The following is an 18,503-nucleotide window of genomic DNA, read 5'->3' on the forward strand; positions in this document are numbered from 1 at the left end:
TATTCACCGTAACTTCCGCCACCTCCAACGGGATCCCACCACTAAGCATATCTTTCCCTCCCCCCCTCTCTCTGCATTCCGCAGGGATCGCTCCCTACACAACTCCCTTGTCCATTCGTCCCCCCCATCCCTCCCCACTGATCTCCCTCCTGGCACTTATCCGTGTAAGCGGAACAAGTGCTACACATGCCCTTACACTTCCTCCCTTACCACCATTCAGGGCCCCAAACAGTCCTTCCAGGTGAGGCATCACTTCACCTGTGAGTCGACTGGGGTGATATACTGCGTCCGGTGCTCCCGATGTGGCCTTTTATATATTGGTGAGACCCGACGCAGACTGGGAGACCGCTTTGCTGAACATCTACGCTCTGTCCGCCAGAGAAAGCAGGATCTCCCAGTGGCCACACATTTTAATTCCACATCCCATTCCCATTCTGACATGTCTATCCACAGCCTCCTCTACTGTAAAGATGAAGCCACACTCAGGTTGGAGGAACAACACCTTATATTCCGTCTGGGTAGCCTCCAACCTGATGGCATGAACATTGACTTCTCTAACTTCCGCTAGGCCCCACCTCCCCCTCGTACCCCATCTGTTACTCCTTTTTATGCACACATTCTTTCTCTCACTCTCCTTTTTCTCCCTCTGTCCCTCTGAATATACCCCTTGCCCATCCTCTGGGTTCCCCCCCCTCCTTGTCTTTCTTCCCGGACCTCCTGTCCCATGATCCTTTTGCCAATCACCTGTCCAGCTCTCGGCTCTATCCCTCCCCCTCCTGTCTTCTCCTATCATTTTGCATCTCCCCCTCCCCCTCCAGCTTTCAAATCCCTTACTCACTCTTCCTTCAGTTAGTCCTGACGAAGGGTCTCGGCCTGAAACGTCGACTGCGCCTCTTCCTATAGATGCTGCTTGGCCTGCTGCGTTCACCAGCAACTTTGATGTATGTTGCTTGAATTTCCAGCATCTGCAGAATTCCTGTTGTTTATCTTTATAATTTTTATTCCTTTCCATAGATGTTGCCTGACCTGCTGAGCTCCTCCAGCATTTTGTGTGTGTTACCTCTCTTTGTAGCTACAGTCTTCATTCCAAGGAAGATGTGGGGTGGTGATGGAGGTAAGTGTGGGTTGACCAACACATTAGCTGAATTAAGAAGGAAGTGTGAGAGTTGCGCTGGGATCAGCAAAAGACTGTGGTCATCATAGGGTTACGGCGCTGGAAAATAGACCAATCATATTTCAGCACTCCTGTTATTGGATAAAAGGGCACACAATTTCTGATTGACATTTAGACCTACCAATTGGTAGGCCGATCGGTTCCCCCTCATCCAATCAGTTTACCTTTGTTGGGCGACGGAGATTAGAAAAGGGAGGACGGGCAGACGAAGGATTATTTTTGCTGACAGGATCTCCGACTCGTGTGGAAAACGCGAACAAACCCGGTAGGAGCTGCGGATTTGATCGCGCTCTCGCTTTTTTTGTGTTGAGTTGATTGATACCGCAAGAAGCCAATCACTGCGCGGCTTGTCGGCCGAGCCGGCCAACCGGGATAGGGGGTGGGCGGGACGTCAGACGGCGCTGACGGCCAGGCTGTCGGTCGGAGTGGAAGGACAATCGCCGTCCATCCGTGAGTACTGGGCGGGGATGGTGGCGGCGGATCGGTGGGATCGAGTGGGCCCACCACTCTCCGTGTGCAGCTGCCCACGGCGCACTGGCAGCGGCGGCTACGAAGTTACGATCTTACCGGGCTGAGTGTGAACGGGCCTGCGGCGTGCGAGGTCTCAGTCGGTCGGGCGGGCGGGGCTTCCAGGGAGGGTGGGAGGTGCCTGAGGACTTCGGTGGCCCCGGGATGGAGCCCGGAGTCTCGGGGATGAGAGTCCAGGAGAGGAGGCAGGGGGACGCGTGGGGTACCCGCGGCCCTGGCCTGCTGACGGGCGCCGGGAAATGATGGGGGTGTGGGAGAGCGGGTCTGGTGCCTTCGGGAGGGGCACGTTACCGCATGTAACACGTTACAGCAGAGAATCTCGTGGATTCATTCCGTTCAGATGCAAGTGGTACAGGAGAACAAATGTTCCTAATGATATTGACAGAGGAATTCAGTCAGTGGATGCTGCTGTGTCCTTTTGATTGACTGTAAATGAACAAAATGCAGATAGAACTACCTTCAAACAGTGATTTTTGATGATTGCATCCTCCAAGTCTTAATTTTCATTGTAACACTCAAGGTGATTGCTGATACCTTTAAATTCTTCATAGTTCTAACTTGTTGAAGAAGTGAAAATGTGTCATTTTTGACATCTGGCTGTTTATGGTATCTTCAAGCCTGAATGCTTGAAACCACAGTTTTGAACTGATTTAATGTTTAGCTATCAGTGACGAAAATTACTGCTTTTTGAACACAAACATGCAAGTGACACTATTTAAAAGCTGTTCACTCTAATATGGGTGGTGGGATACCAAAGGCACTCCTACCCTCTGCTAGCCTGCTGGTCACCCCTTCTGGCAAGGTGTGGTACCTGCTTAGCCAGATCAGGGTCATGTGAAGCCATGGGACCGGGCGGTGGGTGGTTGTTGAGATCACAAGTCCTGGTTACGCAACCACTGATGCCAGGCAGACAATCTCTGAAGAGTATAGATAGGGGCTGGGGTTATCTGCTTTGTAATGATGCTGTCCAGCAGAACACATTGGCAAACCACTTCTGTGCAAAAATTTGCTAAGAACAATCATGGTTATGGAAACCATGACTGCCCCCGTCATTCAACATGGCAGTCAATGATGAATATCTAATTAGTACACCACTGACATTAGTTAGAAAATGTTGGCAACAGTCTCCTGTCCCAATTAAGTTACATACTGTCCCAAATTAATGAAAGGGATCCCAGCTATTTTATTGATTTGCCTTTGTACTTTAAGAGTTGTCCCAAATAAGTGGCTGCCCCGATTAACCAGTATCCAGTGTATTTGATTTCATGTAAACACTTTTCAAGTGAGACTGAGGTGGGCTAGTCTGGAGTTCAAAGGTCCTGGCTGAAAATTTGGCTCAGTGATGGGGTGTTTTAATGGCTGCGGTGTGATTGCAGGAGGCTGGACAGGAAACCCAATTGGAATTGGTTTGTTACTGTCCCATGTACATTTATTATGAAGTGCATAGAGGTAGTACAAAATAAAATAAAAAATCAGAATCAGGTCTAACACCTGAATATGTCATGACATTTGTTATCTTTTTGGCAGCAGTATTATGCAATAAAGGAAAGGTATGTTGCATCCGGAGTTTCTCCGGTTAGCGGACGATTTCCTTCCATGCCTCTCTGACGTAGTGGGGAACCGCGTATGAGGCAAGTTACAGCATAGAGAAAACATGACTTGCAGTGTGTGTGTGTGTGTACGCGTACATATATTAGTTCTGTTAAATAAGTAGTGCAAAAATAAAGTAGTGGGGTAGTTTACATGGATTCAATGTCTATTCAGAAATCTCAAGTCAAGTCACTTTTTATTGTTATTTCAACCATAACTGCTGGTACAGAACATAGTAAAAATGAGACAATGTTTTCCAGGACCATGGTGCCATTGTCTCCTGGCTCAGGGGAATAAGTGGTTCCTAAATCGCTTGAGTGTGTGCCTTCAGTCTCCTGTACCTCCTTCCTGATGGTAACAATGAGAAGAGGGCATGTCCTCTAGGTGTTTAAGATGATGATAGGCATTCTGTGGATAGCCAGAGGTTCTCTTTCCCCTCCCCCCCCCCCGCCCCCGGCTGAAATGGCTAGCACAAGGGAGCACAGTTTTAAGGTGCTTGGAAGTAGGTACAAGGGGGATGACTTAAGTTTTTTACAGAGAGTGGTGGCTGTGTGGAGTGCACTGCCGGCGACAGTGGTGGAGGCGGATACAGTAGGTCCTTTTAAGAGCTTCTTGGATAGGTGCGTGGTGCTTAGAAAAATAGAGGTAGGGAAATTCTAGGCAGTTTCTAGATCAGCACAATATTGTAGATTTCTATGATTCCACCTCCTGGGTGATCAGTAAGAGTGCAGAATAAAATAAACACTGGAATCAGCGGAAGCAAATAATTTACTAGAGGATTTGGTGGGTTGAGCAGCATTCGTGAATGGGAAGGACGCAGAATGATTTTCGATGTGTCGGATCTGTAGATTTCAGTCTCAGCTTGAAACATCGACTGTTCCTTTCTATGGGCAGCCATAGATCCTTTCCCATGGCGGAAACAGCTAATACCAGGGGGCATAATTTTAAGGTGTTTGGAGGAAAGTATGGGGGACGTCAGAGGTGAGTTCTTCAGAGTGGTGGATGTGGGGAATGTGCTTCCAGGGATGGTAGAGGCAGATACATTAGGGACATTTAAGAAATATTCAGATACCCATGGATGATGGGAAAATGGAGGGTTATGTAGGAGAGAAGGTCTAGGTCTTGGAGTAAGTTATAAAGTCAACATAATATTATGAGTCGAATGGTCAGTGTTGTGCTGTGTTTGACTATTGAATAGCCCTGCTGTACATTAAAAGTTTATTGGGGGCTTGACTGGAAATGTTGACTCTACAGATGCTCCTCCAGCAGTTTTTGCTCCAGATTCCAGCGTTTGGAAAAGCTTTGGTTTTCATTTGTCAGTGTAAATGTTGTGATGTTTCCATTTGTGGGAAAGTCTCAAACAGGGAACGTGGCTATTTAAAACTGAGATGCATATTCATGTGTCTGAGGGCGGTGAATCTTGAGTTACTTGCCCTTGATTGCTAGAAATATTTAAGGTGGAGATAGATGAATATTTGAAGGACCGAAGAATTGAGGGTGATGAGGATCTGGCATTGAAGAGGGATCGAGGTCAGCCATGATCATAGTAAATGGCAGGACGTTGTGAAGTGACCTGGTGGCCTACTCCTCCTGTTTAGGAGAGGAATAGACAGGTGATATTTCAGCCCAAGACTTCTCGTCAGGACTGGAAAGAATGGGGGAAGGGAAAGAGTACAAGCTGGCAGGTGAGGGGAAGGTGGGTGGGGTAGGGAGGATGGAGTAAGAAGCTGGAAGGTGATAGGTGCCGATGAAGGAATCTAGTGAGAGAGGAGAGTGGATATCACCTCCCTCTGGTGCCCATTTCATCTGCAGAATCTGCTCCTGTTTTCTTTTGTTTGCCATGTGTTCAATCTCTGCCACTTCCTCCACATTGTTCTTTCCTGCTTCTGTGTGCAGTCAGCCATTGCATTGATAGTATCTTACACTCCACAACTTTCTTCCAATTAATCATGGTGTTAATTTTGCTATCTTCAGCCTACAATTTGCTTTAACCCAAGGAAAAGTGTGATCTGCTGACTGAAGGCAGAAATCTTCATTTTTTAAAAGCAGGACCTCAAGGGTGGTAATCTCAGGATTGCTACCTGTGCTAGGTGCCAGTGAGGGTAGGAATAGGATGCTCTGGAGGAGGAACAAGTGGCTGAGGAACTGGTGTAGGGGGCAGGGTTTCAGATTTCAGGATCATTGGGACCTCTTCTGGGGCAGGTGGGACCTGTACAAGAGAGACGGGTTACACTTGAACCATAGGGGGACCAATATCCTTTCAGGGAGGTTTGTTAGTGCTATTGGGGAGGCTTTAAACTAGATTTGCAGGGGGATGGGAACCAGAGTGCCAGAGCTGACAGTGTGGCTGGGGTGAAAATAAATGATGTTGAAAGTTTAAGCAAATCCGCTGATAGAAAGGTTGTGAGTCGTGGTAAAAATCTTCTGAGGTGTATATATTTCAATGCTAGGAGTATTGCGGGGAAGGCGGATGAGTTGAGGGCGTGGATTGACACGTGGAATTATGATGTTGTAGCAATTAGTGAAACTTGGCTACAGGAGGGGCAGGACTGGCAGCTTAATATTCCAGGGTTCCGATGTTTCAGATGTGATCGAGGCAGAGGAATGAAAGGTGAGGGAGTAGCATTGCTTGTTAGGGAAAATATTACAGCAGTGCTCAGGCAGGACAGGTTAGAGGGCTTGTCTACTGAGTCCTTATGGGTGGAGCTGAGAAACAGGAAAGGTATGGCCACATTAGTGGGATTGTATTACAGACCACCCAATAGTCAACGAGACTTGGAAGAGCAAATCTGCAGAGAGATAGCAGGCAACTGCAGGAAACATGAAGTTGTGGTGGTAGGGGATTTTAATTTTCCATGCATTGATTGGGACTCCCATACTGTTAGGGGTCTAGATGGTTTAGAGTTTGTAAAATGTGTTCAGGAAAGTTTTCTAAATCAGTATATAGAGGGACCAACTAGAGGGGATGCAATATTGGATCTCCTGTTAGGAAACGAATTAGGGCAATTGACACAAGTCTGTGTAGGGGAGCACTTTGGTTCCGGTGATCATAACACCATTAGTTTCAATTTGATCATGGACAAGGATAGATCTGGTCCTGGGGTTGAGGTTCTGAACTGGAAGAAGGCCAAATTTGAAGAAATGAGAAAGGATCTAAAAAGCGTGGATTGGGACAGGTTGTTATCTGGCAAAGATGTGATTGGTAGGTGGGAAGCCTTCAAAGGGGAAATTTTGAGAGTGCAGAGTTTGTATGTTCCTGTCAGGATTAAAGGCAAATTGAATAGGAATATGGAACCTTGGTTCTCAAGGGATATTGCAACTCTGATAAAGAAGAAGAGGGAGTTGTATGAAATGTATAGGAAACAGGGGGTAAATCAAGTGCTTGAGGAGTATAAGAAGTGCAAGAAAATACTTAAGAAAGAAATCAGGAGGGCTAAAAGAAGACATGAGGTTGCCTTGGCAGTCAAAGTGAAGGATAATCCAAAGAGCTTTTACGAGTATATTAAGAGCAAAAGGATTGTAAGGGATAAAATTGGTCCTCTTGAAGATCGGAGTGGTCGGCTTTGTGCGGAACCAAAGGAAATGGGGGAGATCTTAAATAGGTTTTTTGCGTCTGTATTTACTAAGGAAGCTGGCATGAAATCTATGGAATTGAGGGAATCAAGTAGTGAGACCATGGAAACTGTACAGATTGAAAAGGAGGAGGTGCTTGCTGTCTTGAGGAAAATTAAAGTGGATAAATCCCCGGGACCTGACAGAGTGTTCCCTCGGACCTTGAAGGAGACTAGTGTTGAAATTGCGGGGGCCCTGGCAGAAATATTTAAAATGTCGCTGTCTACGGGTGAAGTGCCGGAGGATTGGAGAGTGGCTCATGTTATTCCGTTGTTTAAAAAAGAATCGAAAAGTAATCCGGGAAATTATAGGCCGGTGAGTTTCACGTCAGTAGTAGGTAAGTTATTGGAGGGAGTACTAAGAGACAGAATCTACAAGCATTTGGATAGACAGAGGCTTATTAGGGAGAGTCAATATGGCTTTGTGCGTGGTAGGTCATGTTTGACCAATCTGTTGGAGTTTTTTGAGGAGGTTACCAGGAAAGTGGATGAAGGGAAGGCAGTGGATATTGTCTACATGGACTTCAGTAAGGCCTTTGACAAGGTCCCACATGGGAGGTTAGTTAGGAAAATTCAGTCGCTAGGTACACATGGAGAGGTGGTAAATTGGATTAGACGTTGGCTCGATGGAAGAAGCCAGGGAGTGGTGGTAGAGAATTGCTTCTCTGAGTGGAGGCCTGTGACTAGTGGTGTGCCACAGGGATCAGTGCTGGGTCCATTGTTATTTGTCATCTATATCAATGATCTGGGTGATAATGTGGTAAATTGCATCAGCAAGTTTGCTGATGATACAAAGATTGGAGGTGTAGTAGACAGTGAAGAAGGTTTTCAGAGCCTGCAGAGGGACTTGGACCAGCTGGAAAAATGGGCTGAAAAATGGCAGATGGAGTTTAATACTGACAAGTGTGAGGTATTGCACGTTGGAAGGACAAACCAACGTAGAACATACAGGGTTAATGGTAAGGCACTGAGGAGTGCAGTGGAACAGAGGGATCTGGGAATACAGATACAAAATTCCCTAAAAGTGTCATCACAGGTAGATAGGGTTGTAAAGAGAGCTTTTGCTACATTGGCCTTTATTAATCGAAGTATTGAGTATAAGAGCTAGAATGTTATGATGAGGTTGTATAAGGCATTGGTGAGGCCGAATCTGGAGTATTGTGTTCAGTTTTGGTCACCAAATTACAGGAAGGATATAAATAAGGTTGAAAGAGTGCAGAGAAGGTTTACAAGGATGTTGCCGGGACTTGAGAAACTCAGTTACAGAGAAAGGTTGAATAGGTTAGGACTTTATTCCCTGGAGCGTAGAAGAATGAGGGGAGATTTGATAGAGGTATATAAAATTATGATGAGTATAGATAGAGTGAATGCAAGCAGGCTTTTTCCACTGAGGAAAGGGAAGAAAAAAAAACCAGAGGACGTGGGTTTAGGGTGAGGGGGGGAAAGTTTAAAGGGAACATTAGGGGGGGCTTCTTCACACAGAGAGTGGTGGGAGTATGTTATGAGCTGCCAGACGAGGTGGTAAATGCAGGTTCTTTTTTAACATTTAAGAATAAATTGGACAGATACATGGATGGGAGGTGTATGGAGGGATATGGTCCGTGTGCAGGTCAGTGGGACTAGGCAGAAAATAGTTCGGCACAGCCAAGAAGGGCCAAAGGGCCTGTTTCTGTGCTGTAGTTTCTATGGTTCTACTCCAGATGAGTATGTGTACTGTGGAACCATACAGGGTGACCGTCTGAAAAGTGGCACAAATAGTTGCTGCTTGTGTGCCTGCTTGTTGTCATAGACAGCACTAGACCCATGTGTTGCCTCTCGGTGAACAAGTAAGGGTTTAGTGTTGATCTGTGGTTACTGTTTTGTGAACAAAGCCAAAATCCTTTTGAATTTATTAAATTCCACAAGTTGCTATGATTGACTTTAAGTTTGTGATTTCCAGGTCAACTTTTGCTCTCATGTGGGAAGGAGGTTTGTTCTGCTGATTGCTGTCGGCCGTAACTGATCGTATTTTTTTCTTGTTTTGAATTTCATTTGGTTCAGTGAAGAGTCATGTCTGTCCAGGAATCCCGTCCGAACCACACCATCTACATCAATAATCTGAACGAGAAGATTAAAAAAGATGGTAAGTATTTGAGAGCATCTGAAGCAACAACACATTAGGTTAATGGCTGCACCTCCGTGCATTTGATAGCAGGGTCACAGACGATGGCATGGAAACTTGATTTAACAGCGGGCCATCTGAACTAATTGGTTTGTGCCCACTCTCCCTTGTGTTTATCAAGGAGAGTGAGACCCTCCATTGGTAAGGGTTCACCACGGATATTGCTTCCTAGCTGTGTATGTGATACGTAAGCCAGGGCAGTACGATACGGAGAGCAAGCTTTTGCATGTGCAACTGGCACCTCCTCTCCAGGCAGCTGATGAATCTAACAGAATGGCAGAGAGCGATTCAGTTTGGTACCAGCATCGTCAACGGGGGTTACAGTCAGAATTGAACACTACCTGGCACTGCGGATTGTTTGGCTTTATTCTTGTAGCCTTCCCCATTAGTGGGTAAAGTCACGAGGCAGCAGAGGTTTGAGATCAGTGTTTTCCCTTTCCTAGATGAGCTACCAACCTTAGCTGACGAGCCACATTTGTCCCTTCTCCTGTTAGTAGAAACGGTTCTGCCCAATCTTAGTAGTTAAGCCACACGTGGAGGCTAACTGTTGGACTTGGTTGTTAGAGGTTATTTGAAATGGACAGTATTGGGAGCATTTAATAAAAGCAACACACACAAAATACTGGAGGAACTCAGATCAGGCAGCATCTGTGGGAAAGAGTACAGTTGACATTTTGGGCTGAGACCCTTCATCAGGACTGGGGGAAAAAAGAGGGAGTCAGAGTAAGAAAGGGAGGGGGGGGAGGAAGAACCACAAGGTGATAGGTGAAACTGGAAGGCGTGAAGTGACTGGCTGGGAAGCTGATTGGTGAAAAAGCTGGAGGGCTGGAGAAGGGGGAGTCTGATAGGAGGGGACAGAAGGCCATGGAAGAAAGAAATGGGGGAGAAGCACCAGAGGGAAGTGGTAAAGTGAGAGCAACACACATCAAAGTTGCTGGTGAACGCAGCAGGCCAGACAGCATCTATAGGAAGAGGCGCAGTCGACGTTTCAGGCCGAGAATGGGGAATGATGAAAGGGAGGGGTGGGCATTACCAAAAGCTCGAGAAATCGATCTTCATGCCATCAGGCCAGAGGCTATCCAGAATATAAGGTGTTGCTCCTGGAAACTGAGAGTGGCCTCATCGCGACAGTAAAGGAGACCATGGGCTGACATATGGGAAGTGGAAGTAAAATGGGAGATCCTGCTTTTTCTGGCATAGGTGCTTGATGAACCGGTCTTGCAATGTGCGTTGGGTCTCACCGGGAGGACCAGATGTAGTAGATGACCCCAACAGACTCACAGGTGAACTGTTGCCTCAACTGGGAAGGACTGTTTGGGGCCCTGAATGGTAATGAGGGAGGAGGTATATCACTTTGAACTATGGCAGTGATTAAGATGTGATGACACGTCACTGAGTGCTCACTTGATACAAAAGCTGATTGAGGTTCTGTGTCTCCAGAGCTGAAGAAGTCGCTCTATGCCATCTTCTCCCAGTTTGGTCAGATTCTGGACATCCTTGTCTCCAGGAACCTAAAGATGCGGGGGCAAGCCTTTGTCATTTTCAAGGAAGTCAGCAGTGCTACCAATGCCTTAAGGTCTATGCAAGGGTTTCCGTTCTATGACAAGCCGATGGTGAGTTCCTCATGATGGTTGTGCTCTATTGGGTATATGCAGCCCTTTCATTTCAATTTCATTGTTCTACTAATGTGACCCAAGTGCAAAGAAATAATGTCACTATTGAGACATTTCACCCACTAGTATCTGCTGGTCTGTTTATTCCTCATGTACCTCTTTGCATCCAACTTCTGTTGATGCTTTCAGTATAATCTATTCTGATCTAGTTTACTTAAGATGTCCTTGGGATGTAGCAAGTTCAAACTGAACTGAAGATCTAATAAAGATGGGGGAGTTCAGCAAGTCAGGCAGCATTTTTTAGAGAGGAGTAAACAGCCATCATTTTTGGCTGAAACTCAAGGGTGTCAGCTCCAAATGTCAACTGTTTTTTTCCTCTTCAGAGATGCTGCCTGACCTGCTGAGTTTTTCCAGCATTTTGTGTCTGTTATTCAGGGTTTTCAGCATTGTGAAGATCCTCTTGTGTTGATGATTTAATAGAAGTCTTGGCTCATCAGCAAGTCTGATCCTCGCTACTTGATTAACTTGAATGACTTTCAACTAGTGCTTTTCCCTTTCCTTCTCCACTGCTATGACTTGTATTCTCTACAGAAGGTTATCTCTGCAGGCCAAGTTGATCCCACACCTGCCATTTTTTAACTTCAGCAAACAACCCTCATGTGGCATTTCTATAGTCTGATGCAACTTCTCTCCCGTCAACAGCGGATCCAATATGCAAAGACTGATTCCGATATTATCGCCAAGATGAAGGGCACCTACGTAGAACGTGACCGGAAGAAGGAGAAGAGGAAGGTGAAGGCTCCTGAACCTTCAGCCAACAAGAAGGCAAATGCCCCACCAACAGCCAATGCTGTTCCCCCTCCTGTCTCAGTAAGTGACGCCATCTGAATGAGAATGAATCATATTGCCTACTTATTCACTGGTTGGATCGGACACTTGCTTGATTGGGTGTGTAGGTCTGGGGTGACAAAGTCAAAGCAGAGTTTATTGTCATATGTATGCACAGGTGCAACGAAAAATTTACTTGCAGCAGCATTGCAATCATATAACATTAGACACAGAACATTCACTAGAAAATCATAAATTACACAAAGAACAAGTTAAAACAAACCAAAAAAATCAGTCTGTTGTAGTGCAAAGTGGTCATGGTGTCCTTATAGTGATTAGTGTTGTGCAAGTTTGTTCAAGAACGACAGAGAACAGGCAAATGGTAGTCCAACATTGGTCCTGCTGATGTAGTCCGAACTATCTTCTTTCCACATTGCCAAGCCATAAGTGAATCTTGACTGGAATTAGACCATAAGACATGGGAACAGTATTTGGCCCAATGAGTCTCGTTTGCCATTCTATCATGGCTGATTTATTATCCCTCTTAATCCCATTTCCTCCCTTCTCCGTGTAACCTTTGATACTATTACTAATTAAGAACCTATCAGCCTTCACTCTAAATATACCTAATCACTTGGCTTCCACAGCCAGAGAATGGTCCCAGGAATGACAGGGTTAATATGTAAAGAGTGTCTGATAACTATGGGCCAGTACTCACTGGAGTTCAGAAAAATGGATGTGGGGGGAGGGGGTCTTTTTTTTTGACGTGTGCCTGTGTACGTGCGAGTCTGTGCGTCTGCGTGTCCGTGCGTGATGATGTCTTTTTCATGGCTTTTACAAGGCGCGGAACGAAAGAGAGACTGTGTGGTGCGCCACTCCTCACACAGATATTTTCGCAGTATTTTCCCTTTATTTTACAAGGTCGAGTTGCGATCTCGACACTCAACCCGACACGGATGGAAAGCGTACTCGGGGGCGGACCCGACTAGTTTCGAACCCGGGAACCTCCGCTCCCGGGTCTGGCGCTGATGTCGTTGCACCACCAGCTGGCCCGGTGGGGGTCTTATTGAAACCTTTTAAATATTGAAAGGCCTAGATGGGGTGGACATGAAGAGAATATCTCCAATCATGAGTGAGTCTAGGACCAGAGGGCACAGCCTCAGAATAGAAGAGTGTCACTTTAGAACACTCTTTAGCTGGAGGGTGAATTGGTTTTGATAACTCTTTAAGGACTTTTCCAGTCAGCTGGATATTTAGTGTCTTTGCCTAGTCTATCTAAACTTTTGTAATGTTTTTCACTAGATTTTTAAAATTGGTTCTTTAATGCTAAAGTTGCTTCTTAAAGAACAATCACAGGTGGATGCACGAATCTCAGTTGTTGCGTGAATCATTGCATTTAAAATTGATTTGCCTGCTATGTTGCTGGATAATGCCCATTTCGACTTTTGAGAGGTGAACTTTTACTAGAACTTGAGCAATTGGTTAGGCTGAATTGAAACCTAAACATTGTCAGTGGAGTCATCTGTCTCTCCTCGCTGTCATTTTCCTTGCACTCTGCTGATCTACGTGGGGGCTTCTGAGATCAATCATATCAATTTAATTTGTCCTGGGCTCCCTCCACATTGACCTTTGTCTTTGATCTTTAGTATACTCAGGTACTACCTCCCAAATTTGTACCATTGGGTGTGCAGTTAGTGCGACACCATTACAGCTTGGGGCATTGGAGTTCAAATCCAACATCATCTGTAAAGAGCCTGTGGAATACGTGCGTTTCCTCCGGGTGCTCTGGTTTCTGCCCACAACCCAAATTAGTAATTTAATTGGTCACGGTAAATGGTCCTGTGATTAGACTGGGACTGCGTGGTGTGGCTGGTAGGGCCTATTTCACACTGTATTTCAATAGTTAAATGTTTGTATAATCAATGCAATATTTAAGTAGTCATCATTGAGCAGCTAGGGTGGGGGCAACATGGCTGTTCGTGGGGGTGGGAGAGTATTAACACAATATTTGTTCATCCAGCGCTTGCTACTCCACTAGCCGGTCTGTTCATTCATTGCTGTTTGTTTCTTCAAGGGCATGCCAATGATGAGCCAGGCCCCACGGATGATGCCAATGTCGGGGCAGCCTCCTTACATGCCACCACCTGGGATGATGCCTCCACCTGGGATGGCGCCTGGACAGATGCCACCGGGTTCCATTCCTCCTGGCCAAATGATGCCTGGCCAGATGCCACCGCCTGCTCAGACGGTAAGTGTCCAGCTGTTGTTGGAGGTGATGGAAGTACAAGAACCCTCTTAACTGTTAACTTGCCATTTGAAAAATTCCTGAAGAAAGCCGCTCATTATGTAGTGAATTCCCACGCTGCCTCTGTGACTTTGGTCCCTAGCCAGTGAGTACACACTTGCTGCACAGTGTCTAAACCTGCATTTTGCTCTTGGAGGGCCCCTGTGTGAGTTTTTACAAGGAAATTGACATTTTAAGATTGTGTTTTTCTCAGATGTTTCTAAATTTGCTCCTTGTTGACCTCTGGATGAGAATTCATTGACCTAATTTATAATCCTAAATCTTTCTTTTTGCTAAGCCACGACATTGGTGCGCAATTGGGTTCATTTAGTCTGCTCCACCATTTCATCGTGACTGATTTATCTTTCTCAATCTCATTCTCCTGCCTCCTCTCCATAACCTTTAACACCCTGATCAATCAAGAACCTCTGCTTTAAGTGTATCCAATGACTTGGGCTCCATGGCCATCTGTAGCAATGAATTCCACAAAGTCACCACACTCTAGCTAAAGAAATTCTTCATTTTTATTATAAAGAGATGTCCTCCTATTCTGAAGCTATGTCCTCTCACCCACTATTGCAACATCCTCTGCATATTCAATCTATCTAAGCCTTTCAATATTTCGTAGGTTTCAATAGGTCATCCTCTTTCCTCCCTCCTCACCCCCCCCTTGAATTCTTCTAAACTATAGTAAGAATGGCCCCAGAGCTGACAAGTTCCTGGGATTATTCTTGTGAACCCCCTCCAATGCCAGCACACCCTGAGATATATGGGGCCTACAACTGCTCACGATGCTCCAAGTGTGGTCTGACCAATGACCGATGCTTCAACATTACATTCTTCGTTTTATATTCTAGTCATCTCCAAATGAATGATAACATTGCATTTGCTTTCCTTACCACTGACTCAACTTGCAAGTTACCCTTTGGGGAATCTTGCACGAGGACTGCCAAGTCTCTTTGTGCTTCCAATTTCTAAATTTGCTTCCCATTTAGAAAATACTGTCTGCCTTTATTCCATCTAACCATACGCTACACTTCCCTGCCATTTCTTTGTCTATCCTCCTAATCTGTCCAAATCCAAATAGGTACAGCGGAGATGTCAGGGGTAAGTTTTTTATGCAGAGAGTGGTGAGTGTGTGGAATGGGCTGCTGGCGTCAACGGTGGATGCGGAAACAATAGGGTCTTTTAAGAGACTCCTGGATGGATACATGGAGCATAGAAAAATAGAGGATTATGAGTAAACCTAGGTAGTTCTAAGGTAAGGACAAGTTCAGCACAGCTTTGTGGGCTGAAGGGCCTGTATTGTGCTGTAGGATTTCTATGTTTCTAACTCTTCTCTGGCTTCCAGTCGAGTACAGGTATCACTGACGTTTTGATGACAGACTTTGCCATTTTCATCAGGGAAAGCAGTAGATCCTTCTGTCAGATTCCATCTGCAGACTCCCTGCTTCATCAACACTACCTGCCCCTCCAACTATCTTTGTATTGTCTGCAAACATGGCCATAAAGCCATCAATTTCATCTGGAATAAACTGATTCCTCCACTTCTTGGGGCTTGTGGCCTTGGTTTATTTCTGCTACACACTCAAAGCATTCTATTATGTGGTAGGGCTCAGTGTCCGAGCTGGGCTACCAGGCAGCTTTAAGATTTGGCTTTGCAATGAAGCAAGTGCTCGTGAGAATGAGAAAATGGAGAGATACCATACATGATGCACCGGTGGAGCAAAATAACAGTATCCTGCTTGAAAGTTAAATGCCATCTTTTGCTTTCTAGGTATCTGAAAATCCACCCAATCACATCCTCTTCCTGACCAACCTGCCTGAAGAGACTAACGAGTTGATGCTTTCCATGCTTTTCAATCAGTAAGTATAGAAGGGATAGAAGCTACTAGACCTTCAGCTGGTATACTGAGTTGGGAGGTGGTGTTGAATAAATAAATGTGCAGATATTACTGGAAAGTACTGTTGGTGGGAGCAACAATGGACATCTGAGGCTCCTGGAGTGATGTCTCTCAAGATCAAGGAAAATTCCAATTCTCCTTGGACCTTCTGAGCCTCCAACTTGTAGGAGAGGAGGGAAATCCAAAAAAGAAAACCACCCTGGCACTTTTGGCCATCTGTCCCACCCACTCCACCATGGCCAGTCCTAACACCCTTTGGTCCCTCCAGATTTACACATTTGCTCTCCACCTCATGTTGACAAATTACAGCACACTAGGCTGTACATAAGGAGAGTGGTAGGGAATAATAAAGTAGTGGTGGAGTTAGTGGGTGAAGGTTGATCAGCCTTGCTGCTTGGGGAAAGTAACTTTTTTCTGTCTGGTGGTCCTGGTGTAAATATTATGCAGCCTTCTCCCTGATGCAATGGGACAAATGGTAAATAATGCCATTTATGCTGACATACTGTATTTTTTTCATGGCATAGCAAAGATGTTTGCTGTAATTTGCCAGCTCTCACGCAGTGGTAGCCTTCTGCTCTGTGACAAAGGATGGTTTGAGCTCGTCGCCCAGTTAGAAGCACTGCTGGCTCTGGACTGGCTGAGAGAGTGTTGTGCAGCTGCTTATGGTATCTCAGACATGATAAATAAATCCCACAGCATATTTTGGTATTGTCCTGGTATCAGTATCCTGGTATTTGGTATCAGTCCCACAGTGGGCATCGCCACAAACACTTCTCTTGTCGTTTCATTAATACATAGTGAGCTCTTCCAAAAAATTATTTTGCCTGACTTCCCAAGTTGCAGCTGTTACTATACTTTATCAGCCACGCAAGCTCTTTGGGGTGACCTGATAGAGAGGTGGTGGGTGCTGGGGTTTGTTAGTTGCCTTGTACTCCACCAAGCTTCTGTCTGCTTTCTCCAGGTTCCCTGGGTTTAAAGAAGTCCGGCTGGTTCCAGGTCGCCACGACATCGCCTTTGTGGAGTTCGACAACGAGGTCCAGGCTGGTGCAGCACGTGATGCCTTGCAGGGATTCAAGATCACGCAGTCGAATGCAATGAAGATCTCCTTTGCAAAGAAATGAAGGTTCGAGAGGATCGAACTGATTAATTTTGGCTTTGCTTTCAAAGCCCTTTCATGTTTTTTTTAATACAAATAGTACAGTAATTGGTTTGCGTGTTAGACTCGTGTTTAGGTGCGTCAGGTAAGTGAGGGTGAAGAGCCCCTTGCATTCACCTTGTTCCCTGGGAGATCATACCCGGCCCAATTGACTCTGTTCCAGTTCCAGTATCATGTGGGCCCTCTGTGAATGTGGCCAGCTCTTCCTCCAGTGGAGTTGAGTGTATAGTCAGAGGTCTGTGCAGATTCTCTTGTGGATGTTGTATCCTCGGCCACATACATCAACCTGAATCAGTCCATCCGTTTTCCAGTAATGTCCAGAAACAGCTAACAGCCTTAACCATGTCTGAAGGAACTGAATGGAGCTTCCTGTGCCCTTGGTTTCTTTGCGTTTGTGTGCCCTGTTGTGGTTGCAGCTTTGAGTGAATGAATGTCTGTGTCTGACTGACTGAAGCAAAGTTTGTTTAACCACATCAAGAAAGCTGTTCACCCAGAGTCTCAGTGACATTGCACCTGGAGCTTTCCAATAGAAGAATTAAAGTTTTTTTTTTAAATAACCTGCTGTGTGTATTTCTTTATTATCTGAGATCTGCTATTTAGTGTTAAAGAGTCAAACTGTCAGCCTGTTTGGTCTTACACAATTTCATTTGTTCAGCCCCACAGATTTTGGCTTCATCTGAGATTCCCTCTTTTCTCCCCCCTCCCCGCAACTTTGGGTTTAATGGGCTATTTTAGATTTAGTTAAAGCTTTAATTTTCCCACGTACATCAAAGCATAGTGAAGTGTTATTTGTATCTACAACCAATATAGTTTGAGGATGTGCTGGGGGTAGCCTGCAAGTGTCACCATGCTAACGTAGCAAGCCCACAATTTACTAACCCATTGGTCATGGGGAGAGTGTACAAACTCCTTACAGACTGTGGTGGGAAGTGAACCTGGGTCACTGGTGCTGTAAAACGTTCTGTTAACCAGTACTCTACCATACTCCTCGAACTCCCTCTGTGCTCAGCTGCTTAAGATATCTAATGATCACATCAATTCCACATCGTAAAAATGCTTCCTTTAAATGTATTTAAATTACAATGGTCTCTACAATGGTATTTATTGCCCCTTACTCACTTTATACATCTTTTTCTGGTCTTTTTTTTTCTTACTGTGTCTGATGATCTGTAATACTTAGTGTAAATGATCATCTAAGTTACAAGAGAGATCCGTATATTTCCTGTGTCCATATCCTCACTCTTGTGTGGGCACGTGGTTAAGGCATTCGACTAGCGACCAGAAGGTCGTGAGTTCAAGCCCCAGCCGAGGCAGCATGCAGTGTCCTTGAGCAAGGCACTTAACCACACAGTGCTCTGCGATGACACTGGTGCCAAGCTGTATCGGCCCTTGCCCTTCCCTTGGACAACATCAGTATCATGGAGAGGGGAGACTTGCAGCATGGGCAACTGCTGGTCTTCCATACAACCTTGCCCAGGCCTGTGCCCTGGAGAGTGAAGACTTTCCAGGCACAGATCCATGGTCCCGCAAGACTAATGGTTGCCCTAATAATAATCCTCTCTCTCTCCAGCACCATGTAAAATGAATTGCTTTAATGTCTTTTTACACAACCAAGAGTTCCTGGCCCACTCTGATTGGGCATCCATTTCTGAAC

At 45.5% G+C, this 18,503-nt stretch overlaps 2 protein-coding genes across 10 annotated transcripts in view; one reads left to right on the top strand and one right to left on the bottom strand.

Moving 5' to 3' along the window:
• Positions 1 to 1,829, bottom strand: part of actmap (actin maturation protease) — a 124,693-nt gene extending 122,864 nt beyond the window's left edge. For 3 of the 6 annotated variants that reach the window (XM_063060390.1, XM_063060386.1, XM_063060391.1), the window contains exons 1-2: positions 1,742 to 1,799; positions 1,061 to 1,213 (exon numbers count right to left, since the gene is read on the bottom strand). The gene's annotated coding sequence lies outside the window, so the exon portion shown is untranslated. Of the gene's footprint in view, positions 1 to 838; positions 963 to 1,026; positions 1,214 to 1,741 lie in introns of those variants that run through there. The other 3 variants (XM_063060387.1, XM_063060388.1, XM_063060389.1) reach the window with 3 other exon arrangements.
• On the top strand, positions 828 to 17,400 carry snrpa (small nuclear ribonucleoprotein polypeptide A). Of its 4 annotated transcripts, XM_063060396.1 has the most exons (8): positions 1,592 to 1,624; positions 3,233 to 3,333; positions 8,944 to 9,025; positions 10,505 to 10,677; positions 11,380 to 11,547; positions 13,580 to 13,753; positions 15,567 to 15,655; positions 16,655 to 17,400. In XM_063060396.1, the coding sequence occupies exons 3-8, from the start codon at positions 8,953 to 8,955 to the stop codon at positions 16,812 to 16,814; spliced, it is 837 nt and encodes a 278-aa protein (XP_062916466.1). In that variant the 5' UTR covers positions 1,592 to 1,624; positions 3,233 to 3,333; positions 8,944 to 8,952; the 3' UTR covers positions 16,815 to 17,400. The 4 variants fall into 4 exon arrangements, with proteins under 4 accessions (XP_062916468.1, XP_062916467.1, XP_062916465.1 ...); XM_063060398.1 differs by lacking the exons at positions 1,592 to 1,624; positions 3,233 to 3,333 and adding an exon at positions 828 to 941; XM_063060397.1 differs by lacking the exons at positions 1,592 to 1,624; positions 3,233 to 3,333 and adding an exon at positions 1,370 to 1,439.
• Positions 17,401 to 18,503: the final 1,103 nt, after the last annotated feature.

Source organism: Mobula hypostoma, chromosome 10, assembly GCF_963921235.1.
Source record: "Mobula hypostoma chromosome 10, sMobHyp1.1, whole genome shotgun sequence".
Classification (NCBI taxonomy): Eukaryota; Metazoa; Chordata; class Chondrichthyes; order Myliobatiformes; family Myliobatidae; genus Mobula; species Mobula hypostoma.